Source organism: Ursus maritimus, unplaced genomic scaffold, assembly GCF_017311325.1.
Source record: "Ursus maritimus isolate PB19 unplaced genomic scaffold, ASM1731132v1 scaffold_2, whole genome shotgun sequence".
NCBI classification, from domain to species: Eukaryota; Metazoa; Chordata; class Mammalia; order Carnivora; family Ursidae; genus Ursus; species Ursus maritimus.
Window position 1 is genome coordinate 8773598 of NW_024424452.1, and position 12095 is coordinate 8785692.

A 12095-nucleotide genomic window follows, 5' to 3' on the forward strand; every position below is an offset into this window, starting at 1 on the left:
GGGGGAGGGCTGAGGCTTTCAGAGAAGGGATCGCCCCGTGACCCCTGAGGGGGGTCTCACAGTGCTGCCCTGCTGCGATTAGACCAGGTGCAGGCCCACAGCTTGGCCCGGTGCTTCCCTCCCCTGCCTTGGAGCGATTAGGTGGCCGGGCTGACAGGGAAGAGGCAGGAGCCAGGGGTCCCAGGTCTGCTTAGCAGGCGCGGAGGGTGCCCAGCCGGGCTTCGGATTGGTCCGGCCCTGGAGAAGACTTCCGATGGTGGCCTGACGGGGCTGGGGAGGCACGTGTGTGGGCCTCCCGTGTGAGGTGGGGAGAGGGGGTGTACTCTGGGGCACCCTGGGCTCAAGTGCGCTCTTCCCAGTCAGCCTGGAGCCCCGGTCACGCTGACCCAGCAAATCCACCAGGGTGGGGAAAGGGCCCACAGTGCAGAGCCCTCGATCTTTGGGCTACAGAATAGCCTCTGAGCCCACGTCGGCTGCTCCACCAGGCTATGGCCGCCAAAGCTACTGGCCCAGACAGCCGCTCGTGCTTCCCGTCTCCCTGCTGCCCGTGACCCCAGGAGGCGGGAGGGCGCGGCCTAGGGGACCTTCTGTCTAGACAAGGCCCGTTGGCCTGACCTGGCGCGATGCAAGATCTGCTTTTAATGATGTGGGGCAGCAGCTGCAGGGAGGGCGAGACCCCCAGTCCTCTCGGCCGCACGCAGGGGCCCAGCTCACGCATTTCCGTGGCCGTGTGCCATGTGGGTTCGGATGTTTTCACTAGACCGGAGCCCGTGTTCTTGGGCCGCACACATAACGTACTACGGTTCAGCCTGGGGTGAGCATCCCGCACCCCGAGCTGCTTTTAAAACCCATGTTTACCACATCGGCCAGCAGCAGCCTGGAGAGGGAGCCTTTCTTGTTTCCGCCGTCATCGGACGTCATGCTCTGATGGCGTTTCTGTGGACAGCTTACTCTCTGTGGGGTCTGGGTTGCCCGTGCCGAGAAATCCTGGCTGGCCTGGCTGCGGCTGCGGCTGCGGGCGGTGTGACACACTGTTGAGCACATACACCTTAACACATAACCAAAATGCCAAGGGGCTGTGCGGGAGCCGTGCCAGGAGTCGCCGTGGTGTCGGGACATTATGGGAGCCCGGACAGTGGGTTCCATGGAGCCAGACGAGAGCCTGGCGTCTTCCACGGGGCGCAGTCCTGGCAGTCTGCAGACATCTGTCGTTGCTTGCTCTCTGGCGCGTGTCTGTGCTCTCCTGGAGCCTTGTTGAAAAGGCTTGTTTGGCTTCGTATGTATTTGCTTTGTGTCCGAGTCACTGTAAGACAGCCACGGTGTGTCCTAGCCGGGACGGGACAGGCTGGCTCCTCCCCACGGCTGGGAGTGGGCAGCAGGCCCTTCCTCTAGCCTGAGCCTTGGGAGAGGGGCCGTCCTGGCCTCACTTTCCTGGGCCATCTGCTGTCCCTGCCCCAAGTGCGCCAGACGTGTCAAGCTCCCCAGACTGGAAAGCACCCCCAGTGCCAGCCGGGGGCTGGTGGTTAATGCCCGTTCCGCAGGCAGAGCTGCTGGCCTGGCTGCCTCGGGCTAGACACTGGGTGACCCGTGACCGTGCTGCACGGGTAGCAAAGATGCCACATCCCGTGTTTTTAACGCTGATTAGAAGAGTGTAGTTCTTGTTCTCTTTCTTCTAGAGTGTTCTCCCAGCTCCCAGCAGCATGGGGCAAGCAGAGTTTCTGTGGGAACAGAGAGGACCATGGGTCTGGGGCCTGGCGGTCTGTGGGGAATCTCAGGGTAGCCCCATAGCTTTGGGGGAGGTGGAGGATCGGCTGCTATTCGGAGCTGCAGACAACTCAGCGGGGCGGGCTGGGCTGGGGGGAGGCCGACGATGAGCCGGAAAGGCAGTTTGTGGAGGTTTAACCTGATTGTGAGCGTTCCAGGCGTCCGGCCGCTCGGGGTGAGGCACCGCGCAGGCCACCGCGGAGCCAGCGAGGGCTTGCCCTACTTTCCTCCGCGCGGGGCCTTCCCGGGGCTCACGATCTGAGCGGCCAGAGTCGCTGAGGCCCTCTCCAAAGTGGAACACGGTCTCCCTTTAGTACCGGACCAGAAGTTTCCAAACCCAAGTGTTTCTATTTTAGAAACTGCAAGGGCAGAGTGTATTCTCGTGTCTTCTAGGAAAGTCTGGTGAGGCTCAGAGCTCGTGAGTCTGAGCGCATCAGGGCTCAGCAGCAGCAGTTACCTGTCTCGCGCTGATTAATTCATTATGCATGACACTGGAGATCACATACGGTGAACATCACCCCTGTCCTGTGTGCGGGTTTTTCACACAGTTGCCCGGGATTGAACTGAATAAATCAGTGCCTCTGTGACGCGCCCTCTCTGCTCTTGGCGGAGCGCCGTGGACGGAGGTGTCGGGCGGGAGCCCCTGGCTCTTCCGCGGTGTGTGCTGCCTCCTGGAGGGCAGACCGCCTCTCCTGAGGCCCCTCCTGCCTCTTTCGAATTGCTGGTCACCGACATCGTGTCTTAACAGGCTTCCCAGGCGAGGGGGTGACTGCTCTGGAATGGGCAGGCAGGGTGCTCGGACCCGGACATGCTGGGCGGCTCCCTCCGAGTGGGGCCCCGAGAGAACGGAGCGTCTCTGGCTGCCGCTTCCCTTCCCTTCCCCAGCAGAGCTATCCTTTTCTAGAAACGCAGCAAGGGACAGCCCCGCGGGTGGCTGGGCGCCAACCGCGCCCATCTGAATTGGGTCAGCTTGAAGGTCCCCAGACCCTCCCGGTGAGGAGCCACAGAGGCTCTGGTCCTTTGGGGGCAACTTCTCCATCCCAGGTACCTGTGGCTCTGGGGTCAGGACCACGGAATCCCTCCCACAGCCTAGTGACACTCCTGAGAAGCTCCCAGACATTCTGTTTTGTAACTGTTACCCACTGAGGCCCCTGTCCAGGAAAGGATGTCTGTCTTTTATTTTCAACCTGCAGGCACTTCAACCTAGAGGCCTCTAGGAGTCAGGTGTGCAAAGCACCCGACACCACTGCGTGGACAAGGTCTGCCAATCCCTCGGGGGGCCCACCTGCCTCTGCGGCCCGGGAGGAGGACTTCCCAGGCCCCCAGGTCTAAAGGAGGGCTGAGTTCCCTACAAAGCCCGGGTCCAGCAAGCCCACTGCATGGGCCACTTCCTCAGGAAGTGCAGCCAACCCACAGAAGGCTCAGTCTCGACTCCCATGCCTCCAGAAGGTGGCGAGTCAGGGTCCACAGAGTTGTGGGTGGGGGCCAGCAGGGCGAGGGGCACAGGACTGAGCCGAGATGCCTCGCTAGGCCCAGTTTAGAACCTGCTGAACCCTCTCTGCAGCCCCGGATGTCTGTGCCCCCCCCCCACACATATACACACACACGGTTACTGGGGACACAGTACAGACTACGTGAGTCTCAACAGGAATAACCCAGACAATGCTTCCTGGACTGAGCGCCGCATCCTCTGCCCCTTGGGACCAGCCTGGGCCTCACCACCCCCAGCTCCAAACAGATAAATGGCCCTGAGTTTCCTTAACATCTGTCAAAGCAGGACAGGCTATCGGCTGTGCTCTCCCCGACTTACTCAGGAAAAGGATGGTGCTGGAAGCCAGCCTCGGAGTGGATGCTTCCGTGTTAGGACGTTCCCGTGAGGCCCGTCGCTCCTCGGGGTCAGACCGCCAGAGCATCAGGACAGACAGAACGGTCCGCACAGCGTTATGTCTGCTGTTGACGCAGAGCGTGCGAACGCAGGAACGGCCCCCTCAAATACAGGGTTAAGCAGTCATCATACCCCTCAGCCTGTGGCTGAGCCACCCCAGCCTGGCCCCCTCCCAGCCCCATCCCAGTGGGTGGCACAAGCAGTGGAAGCGGAGGTGGGCACGCTGAACCTGATGGTCTTCCTGTTGTAGCTTCAAGGACAAACCCAGCTTAGGGTCACCAGCTTGACCGTGACATGATGCAGCATGTCCCAAGGTGCGCTCCGGGGATTGTACGGACCACGGCATGGAGTGTGTCCCTGAGGGCTGCTCTGCGGGGCTGTAGGAGGGCCCACTGTCGAATGTCTGGCAAGCACTGGGTGATTCTGGGGGCCACCGGCTTCTTTGCTGAGTGGCTCTCCCGGCCTTCACAGGCCTCCCCCCACAGGTCTGGGCGTGCAGCGTTTCCCACATGGCTGTGTTGGCGGAACATCCTGCAGGCTCCACACACGGGTGCTCTACAGCCCAGCCTGTCAGGGCAGAGGCTCCTCACAGGCCCCCATGGAGCAGACCACCAAGCTTGCAAGCCCACGAGCTGTTCACATGCAACAGGACTGGCTGGAGCTCCAGCCAGGCCTACATCTGAATGCCCAATAAGGGACCCAGGGCAGGGTCTGCGAGGGTCTCAACTCTGTGAAGAAGCTGTCCTCCGCCTTCCTGCCCCAAGTGAGCTGACTCGGGGAGCCACCCGCTCTGCAGCTGGGCTGTTTGGCCACTAGAGACCTAGCGGTCTCCAGAGAGATGCCACTTCACAGTGCATGGCGGTCAGTGACTGCCCCCCACTCCCACCCGATAGCTCATAGAAGGTTCTAGAATGATTGAAGACCAGTGCAAACCATGAACCTTTCTGGGCTCCGATGGGGCCCTGGTCCCAAAGTTTGGCGCTGAGCACGTGGCTGGTGAGTGTATCCTGTCTTATGAGCAGGGAAGAGGGCTGGCCGCCACCCACGTGAGCACCCCACACGGCACCAGTATCAAGAAGTCCCCTTACTTTTTCACAGCATGGGGCAGGGAGGGACATGGGACCGGACTCTCTGTGGAGATCTCCCTGTCTTTACTGCCCCCCCACACCTCCCGGGGGTCAAGCATGACCCGGGCAGAGCCTGACGCAGGTCACCCGCTCTGAAGGCTGAAATAGTAGCTTCAAATCTGTCAATTCTCTCCAACTCACTTCCCAAATGAAAGGACTGGAGAATGTGGGGTATCAAGGAACTTCATTGAGAGAGAAAGGAGAAAACGTTTCTACGTGGTACCAACATGTTTAAGCTCAAATGATCCCCCTGCCCTCCAACTGTGACAAGCTCCCCACACAGTGGCCACGGGCAGGTCAGACAGGACTGACCTGAGGCACGTTCCCATCACAACCAGCTCCCAGGCAGGGCCCACACTGTCGTCACGTTTGGACGCTGAGCAGTCTTCTCTGAAAAGCTACTAAGCTGGGGAGAAAGCCCCCTGTGCCGGGCTTCCCGGCCTCGAATCCTGGCAGACAGTCAAGGCCGGAGCCGGCACCCTGGCCAGGCCCGGCGCCAGCTCCTGTCCCCGGGGAGGTGGCTCACATAGGTCTCCCTTGAAAGGAGAGAGAGATCTGCAGGAGTTCCTGCCCCAGTTCTTGCTGCCTCCCGCCGGGACAGAACTCGGCCGACAGCTCCCTGAAGGTGGCGCAGACGCGGCGGGCCTCGATGTGTCTGCGATGGATGGCGTGCTTCCACTGGTGCCGCGCGGCTCCCGTGAGCACGAGCAGCGAGCGGCGGGGTAAGGGGACAGCCACCTCCACCTCCTGGCACAGGACGGACCTGCTGGGGGCCATCACCCCTTCCACCAAGGCCTCCGGGAAGCCGGAGGGGGCCAGACAGAGCAGCAGGCTGCCGGGCGCCTCCCGGGACATGGACAGCACGGTCGGGGACAGGAGGTTGAGGCTCACCAGCCGCTCCCCCCACAGCCAGGCGTCGTCCAGGTGGGGGTCGATGGCCGAGCCCCGCTCAGGGCAGTAGTCCAGGTTGCACTGCTCCACGGGCCGGAAGTCCTCCAGGATGGGGTACAGCCCCATTCTCCGCACCACGTCCCGGCTGAAGCTGGGGAGGCCTCTGAAGCCGGCGGTCTTGAGCTTCTGTTTCCGAAAGTTGACTTTGGGGCCATAGTCCTGAAGGGGGAGGACAAAGAGGAATGGAGAAGTGCGTGAGTTTCTAGGAACGGCTATCACAGGCCAGGTCTGAAGAAGCTGATCACCGCGACCAAGATAAGCAGAAATGCCCGCCTCTGGCTCAGGACCCAGCTCCAGCAGAAGGCCCGCCTCGAAGACAGAAAAACGGCAACCACTCGGATGCTGGTAGACGCTAAGGGAAGAAAGCAGGGAAGGGGGGACGATGTGCACTTAGCCCGTGTGCCCCTGAAAGCAGAGAAAGAGGGAGACAAAGGGCCCGCGTGCAGGCCGTGTGTTCTGGGCCGTGAGGCCAAAGGGTCGGGATGCGGGAAAAAGAAGCACCAAGGTAGGGCGGGGTCAGCCCAAGGCAGCCTCATCCCCGGTCGGAGCTGGGGATCCCTGGGGTTCAGAACCTCGACAGAGAAGTTCTGCTCCCGGCGACATGCCCAGGACTGGAAACAGGCCACGCAGACACTTGCCCATGGTGTTCACAGCAACACCGGGGCACAGGAGCTGAAAAGCGGGGACAGGCCAGTGTCCACAATCAGACAAACAGTGGCGGGTCCACACCACGGAGTGCCATCTGGCCACAAACGCCACGCAGCGCTGACACAGGCTGACCACACCGTGGTCGGGGGAAGAGGCCGACACAAAGGAACGCATGTTCTGGGATCCCATTTACGTGAAACGTCCAGAATGGGCAGATCCAGAGACAGAAAGTAGATTAGTGGTTGCCGGGGGAATGGGGAGCGAGTGCTACCGGGTACAGGTTTCCTTTGGGGTGATGGGCCTGTTCCAGAAGCAGGCGGTGGAGATGGCTGCACATTCTGAATAGAGCAAAACTGTACGTGTTAAATGAGCGGATTTTACGGTATGTGGATTCTGTCTTAAAAAACAGTCATTAGGGAGGAGCCTTCTAGAATACCCCTCAGACTTGTGGCCCAAGGGATGAGCATTTATCCACCAACTCCTGCCCCCTCGGGTCCCCCCCCAGGGGAGGGTGGCGCTATCTGGTGCAAAAGTCTTTCTCCTTCCGGCCTCGGCATGTCTCAGCGTGGCTGGGCCCCCAGGGCAGCGGCAGGCGCGGGAGGAGGGTGGGGGGTGCAACGCCCAGAGGAACGTGTGACCTGGAGCACCGAGGCGGCTGTACGGGGACACCGAGAGCAGCGGGGACGCGAAGGTGGGGATGGGAGGCCTGGCAGGTTTGTAGCAGAGCAGCGAGTGCGTCTGAGGAGGGGTCCTCTGCAAGGCCAACTGACAGAAGGGGGGCAGGGGCCCCAGGACGCTCCAGAAGGAATCCCAGCAGCAGAACCAGGGGCTGGGACCTAGGTGGGGGCAGTGGGGGTGTGCGGTGCTGTGTTCTCAGATTCCGGGCATGTTTTGAAGGAAGGAAGTGGACAGGGATGACCAGTGACAGAGAAACCTGGAGAGCTGCATGGTTTCCGGCCTGAGCAGATGGAAGATGGAATTTGCCGAGATGGGGACGCTGCAGGGGTGCCGGGGTGGGCCAAGACCCAAAGCTCAGTGAGGGTTTGGCAAAATGGGAAGCCAGCTGGAGACCTGAACGTGGGAGTCACAAACACACGCATGGTGTCAGAGCCATGACTCATGGAGACCAGCAAGGGAGCGTCTGGAAAAGGAGAGGCCCGAGGGCTGAGCCTGACAACCGGCCGCTGGGTGAGGGTGCGGGGCCGGGAAGGAAGCGGCGAATGTGTGAAGCGGGAACGGGAGGAGACACGCAGAAGACAGAATAAAGGACTCTTCGGAGGAGCTGGCTGCAGAGGTGAGAGACGGAGCTTACGGGCACTCTGGGGGAAAGACCAGTTGAGGTAAAACTGACGTTGACAACAGAGGGCTCGGGCAAGGAGGGCATGGCCCCAGGCAGCTGGCAGCGGAGAGCCGGGGGCAGGGGGAGGTTGCTAAGGGGGCCGCCTCGGGGAGACTGGTGTGACCGCCGGAGCAGGACGGCCAGGGCCGGGAGGCCAGCAATCAGAGGAGCCGGACGTGACCGGGGCTGGGGTTTAGGGAAGCAGCAGGACAGTGAGGGGCAAAAGGGCATGGGAGCACCAGAGGAAGTGGTGTAATGACCGGCGTGGCACTGAAGCCACTGAGGGGGAGGGAAGGGGAGAAGATGGCCAATGGTGGACAGTGCTGTAGGGAAGAGGGGCTGCGATCCCCGGCGAAGGGGAGGTCCAGGACTCGGGGGCCTGACTATCTCAAAACGAATGAGGAGACTGGCGGTCTTCTAGAAACCCTCCAGGCTGAGCATCAGTCTGCCCTACGGCCTGCATGTGATGTGTCTGGTGGGGAAGTGGAGGAGGCCAGGATGCCTGTGCCCCTTATTCCAACACACATGGCTCCCCTGGCTGCCCAAGCCCCAGGGTCGGGGGAGCTTGCCCCCCTAATGGCCCTGGGGTGCTGTGGCTGCAGAGAGAGGCACTGGGAGGAACACAAGCAAAGGGGCGCTGGGCAAGGAGTCTGGAGGGGCCCAGCAGAGTGACTCCTCTCTGACCAGCCAGGCTGGCCCTCCCCTCCTCCCCAGCCGAGGGCAGGCCTACCTGCTTCCTCCGTCCAGACTGGGAGAGCTTCCAAGGCTCCCGGTCCATCAGCTGCACCATCTCGGCTTCCTCGTCCCGGGTCACAAAATCCTCTATCAGCGTCACGCCAGGGAAGGGGAAGGCCCAGCCTTCAAAGTCAGACTCCTCGGCCCCCACGGCCCAGCCAGTGTCGGAGTAGTAAATGAAACGGTGTGTTTTCTGAAAAGAAAGTTGAGGGACCTGGAACCATGGAAGGAAGCCCTTCCTCACACCGCTGTGTGCCTTCTGGAGGCCGGCTCCCCGCCCCCCTAACCAAGCCACTCTGGAGAGCAGCTGGAGTCCAGAGGGAGGCCGAACCCCTCCCTGCCTGGGCCTGCCTCCTGGGAAAGGCCCTCTGCCCGGTCCTTTCTCACTTTCCTCATCTTAAATGGAAAAAGCGTCCATGCAACCACTACTGTTCTCCACTCGAAAGCTGAGGGGAGCTGGGCAGAGCAAAGTGAAGGAACTAGCCTGAGGCTGCAGAGCTGGGGGCTGCCTGCGGGTCCACACTGTGCTCATGTCGCTGGGGGATGTCTTCTGGCCTCCCCGGCTGTGGGGGGGACTAAAGGAGAGGACCCCGGGGCTGTCAGAGGGAGAGCATGCTGGGCAGCCAGAGGGGAGACGCCGTCTCCGTCTCCGAGGTGGGGGTGCCTCTGCGCCCTGCCCTCCTCTGAGGCCACAGAAGCACTGCCCGCATTTCCCTTCAAAAGAGAGAACTTGCTAGTCATCCTCGAGGAGTGCCCCGAGGGCAAGCTCCTGCTGCGGTGCCTCCCCGGATCAGTCTCAGGTTTTGGGCAGAGGCCACCGGGTTCCAGGCAGCCCCCAACCAATGACTCAGCGCAGGTCTGGCCTTTTCTACCCCACACGGGCTCCTCTGTCAGTCGGCTCCGGAGCTCCCCGCCGGGCTGGCCCTGACTTTGTCCCAGCTGCAGGACAGTCTGAGGCCCGCCCCGTCCAGTTAATTCTGCTTCCTCCCCCACCCTTTACATGTCATGGCCGCTGCTGCCCACCCGGTCTGTGAACCATGGTGTCCTCTGTCTTCTGGCACCTCACGCGGACACATTAAAATCAGGGAGTCATCCTGTACCTTCTGCTCATCCCACAGCCAGCAAGTCAGGCAGGGGCTATCCCCCCACCCACAGTCACAGGGAAAGTTCAGACTTTGGGCACTTCTCAGGCTTTACTTGTGGCAAAAATACATATGACATGAAATCTCCCATCGTCCCCATCTTTAAGTGTTCACGGCAGCGTTAAATACACCCATCCCCAGCTTTCTAAAACTCTGAACTCTACAAACAACTCTTCTTTCTTTCCCCCAAGCCCCGGGCACCCACCATTCTACTTTCTGACTCTGAATTTGATTCCTCTACGGACCTCGTGGCAGTGGAATCCTGCAGTGTTTATCCTCTTGTGACACATTTCACTCAGCATAATGACCTCAGGATCCACTCATGTCACAGCAGATGTCAAAATGCCTTTCCTTTTCAAGGCACATAATATTCCCTCGGACACAGTGGGCCAGTTTGTCTACCCGCTGTTGCCCACTGCGGGACTCTTCCACTGCTTCCACATTGTAGCTGCTGGGAACAACGCCACTAGGAACGTGGGCGTACAAATCTCTCTCCAAGGGTCTGCTTTCGATTCTTTTGGGTGTATATCCAGAACTGCTGGATCACACAGCAATTCTGCTTTTAATTTGCTGAGAAATCACCAGACCATTTTCCACAGGATCTTCCAAGCTTTTACCACGGATGCTGTGACGGTTTCTGCACTGGTTTCCCAGACTCCATACCTTCCTATCTGCTTCTCCCCCTCTCCCCGGATCTTTAACTTCCTTTAAAACCCTGAGCGGCTCTCCGTGGCCCTCAGGACAAGTCCAGCCTACCCAACCACCACACACACAGCCCTCTGGGATCGGCGCCTGGCCCTGGAGCGTCACGCTCCTTCCAAAAGCACGCACCTACCCCAGGCCTGTACCCAAGCAGTACCCCCAGCGGGAACGCCCTTGCCCCGCCCCCCTTCCCCCCCGCAAAGGCGCTGACTCCTTTTTCTTTAATTAATCCGAACTAATTTCCTCCTTGCCCACTTCTGCTCGACGGAGTCTGGGACACAATGCCCTGCCTGGTTTTCGGCATCCTCTTTTCTTTCCGGGTAGTCTCCCCACTCCGTGAAGCTCCCAGGCCCAGAAATGGGAGGCGGGAGGCGGGGGACGGGGGGGGGGGGCTACGTGGAGGTTTGCTGTCACACTCTCCCCAGGGCTCAGAGGGGAGTAGTGTTCGGACGGCACCCACTCCAGCCCCTTCCCCGCTCACAGCCCACCCCTCAAAGCGCTCATCTCACCCTGCAACGCCCCCACCGCGAAGGCCCCTGACACGGGTTGATCCGGGGCCCGTCTTCGTAGCCATCTTCTGGGCCTCAGTTTCCCCATATGAAGAAGGGAGTTATGGCACGGCCCCTCCCCGAGCCCTCACCTGCGGGGGATGCTGCCAGGGCGGGTCACCTCCTCGCTGCCGCTCGCAGATCAGACACGTCCGGATGCCCTTGCAGCCGCATTCCCGAAGGACTTCGGGGGCCGCCACCACCGCAGCCGCCATCGCCGCGTCCTGGAGACCAGAACGCAGGCGCGGGGCCGCGGGGGCCGCTGGGAGTTGTAGTCCGCCCGCGGGGCGCGAGGTCCGCGAGGCCGCTTCCTTCCGGTCGTCGCCAACTGCTGGCTCGCGCGGCGCCGCCTGCAGAACTCCGCCTGCCGCGGACGTTAGCGTCGGTTTCCAGGAGGCGCGGACTCGGCCGGTCGCCGGTGCAGCCGACCGGCCAGCGCGGGCCGCGCCTTCTCGCCATGGGCCCCCTCTCGGCGCGGCTGCTCATGCAGCGAGGGCGTCCCAAGAGCGACCGGCTGGGGAAGATCCGGAGCCTGGAGTAAGGCGGGCTGGGGGGCGACGGGGACCGCGGGGCCGCGGCCACACAGCCCGCCATCCGGGCCTGGGTTGCCGGCCGGTCGGGAAGAAAGGCTGGGACCCCTGCCCACTCCCTGCCCGGCCCCATTATCGCCCTGTTGGTTAGGCGGAATCTCCGAACTCGGGCCAAACGCCGGGCTCCCGTTATGAGACGGGCGGGCTGGGTTCCGAGGGGCCTCTCCCTTGAAGGGGCTCGGGCTGTGGTGGAGGCAGTCCCGCAGATGGGGTATTGAGCAGCCTGTTGAGCTAGTCCTGAGGCCCTGGGCAGCACAGAGGAGCTCCCCTAGAGGGCCGGGGAAGCGTTCTGGAGGGGCCAGCTGTACGCAGTTGTAAAGTAGTAAACAAGATTTTAAGAAGGAGAGGCTGCGCGTGCCCGAGCACCTCTGCTGGAAGAGCCAGCGCAGGCACCCGGGACTGCCCCAGGTGCGAGGCGGGAGGCCTGCCCGCCCCCCTGAGCCCTCCCTGTCTGCGCCCACCCAGCTTGTCCGGGCTGAAGCTGCTCTCCGAGCACTTGGACCCCAAGCTCCTGAGCCGCCTGACGCAGCTGCAAGAGCTGGACCTCTCCAACAACCAGCTGGAGACGCTGCCCGCCAACCTGGGCCTGGCCCACCTGCGCATCCTCCGCTGTGCCAACAACCAGCTGGGGGACGTCACCGCCTTGTGCCAGTTCCCGCAGCTC

General features: G+C 61.8%; 2 protein-coding genes across 2 annotated transcripts in view; one reads left to right on the top strand and one right to left on the bottom strand.

Moving 5' to 3' along the window:
* Positions 1-4943: 4943 nt before the first annotated feature.
* On the bottom strand, positions 4944-11098 carry ALKBH4 (alkB homolog 4, lysine demethylase). The gene is made up of 3 exons (XM_040634900.1): positions 10934-11098; positions 8445-8642; positions 4944-5886 (listed from the first exon to the last, which is right to left on the bottom strand). Exons 1-3 carry the CDS (start codon positions 11054-11056, stop codon positions 5299-5301), a joined length of 909 nt encoding a protein of 302 aa, XP_040490834.1. The 5' UTR covers positions 11057-11098; the 3' UTR covers positions 4944-5298.
* A 57-nt stretch (positions 11099-11155) lies between these two features.
* The window catches only part of LRWD1 (leucine rich repeats and WD repeat domain containing 1), a 9978-nt gene continuing 9038 nt past the window's right edge, over positions 11156-12095 (top strand). The window contains 2 exon segments of the mRNA XM_040634899.1: positions 11156-11378; positions 11897-12083. Of these exon segments, the coding sequence (XP_040490833.1) occupies positions 11299-11378; positions 11897-12083 (267 nt within the window). The 5' untranslated portion in view covers positions 11156-11298.

Coding starts and splice junctions, on each gene's coding strand:
- ALKBH4 (XM_040634900.1), bottom strand. CDS start 11,056: ATGGCGGCTGCGGTGGTGGCGGCCCCCGAAGTCCTTCGGGAATGCGGC. Junction 8,643..10,933: donor CCTGGCAGCATCCCCCGCAG/GTGAGGGCTCGG, acceptor CTTTCTTTTCAG/AAAACACACCGTTTCATTTA. Junction 5,887..8,444: donor AGTCTGGACGGAGGAAGCAG/GTAGGCCTGCCC, acceptor CTCCCCCTTCAG/GACTATGGCCCCAAAGTCAA.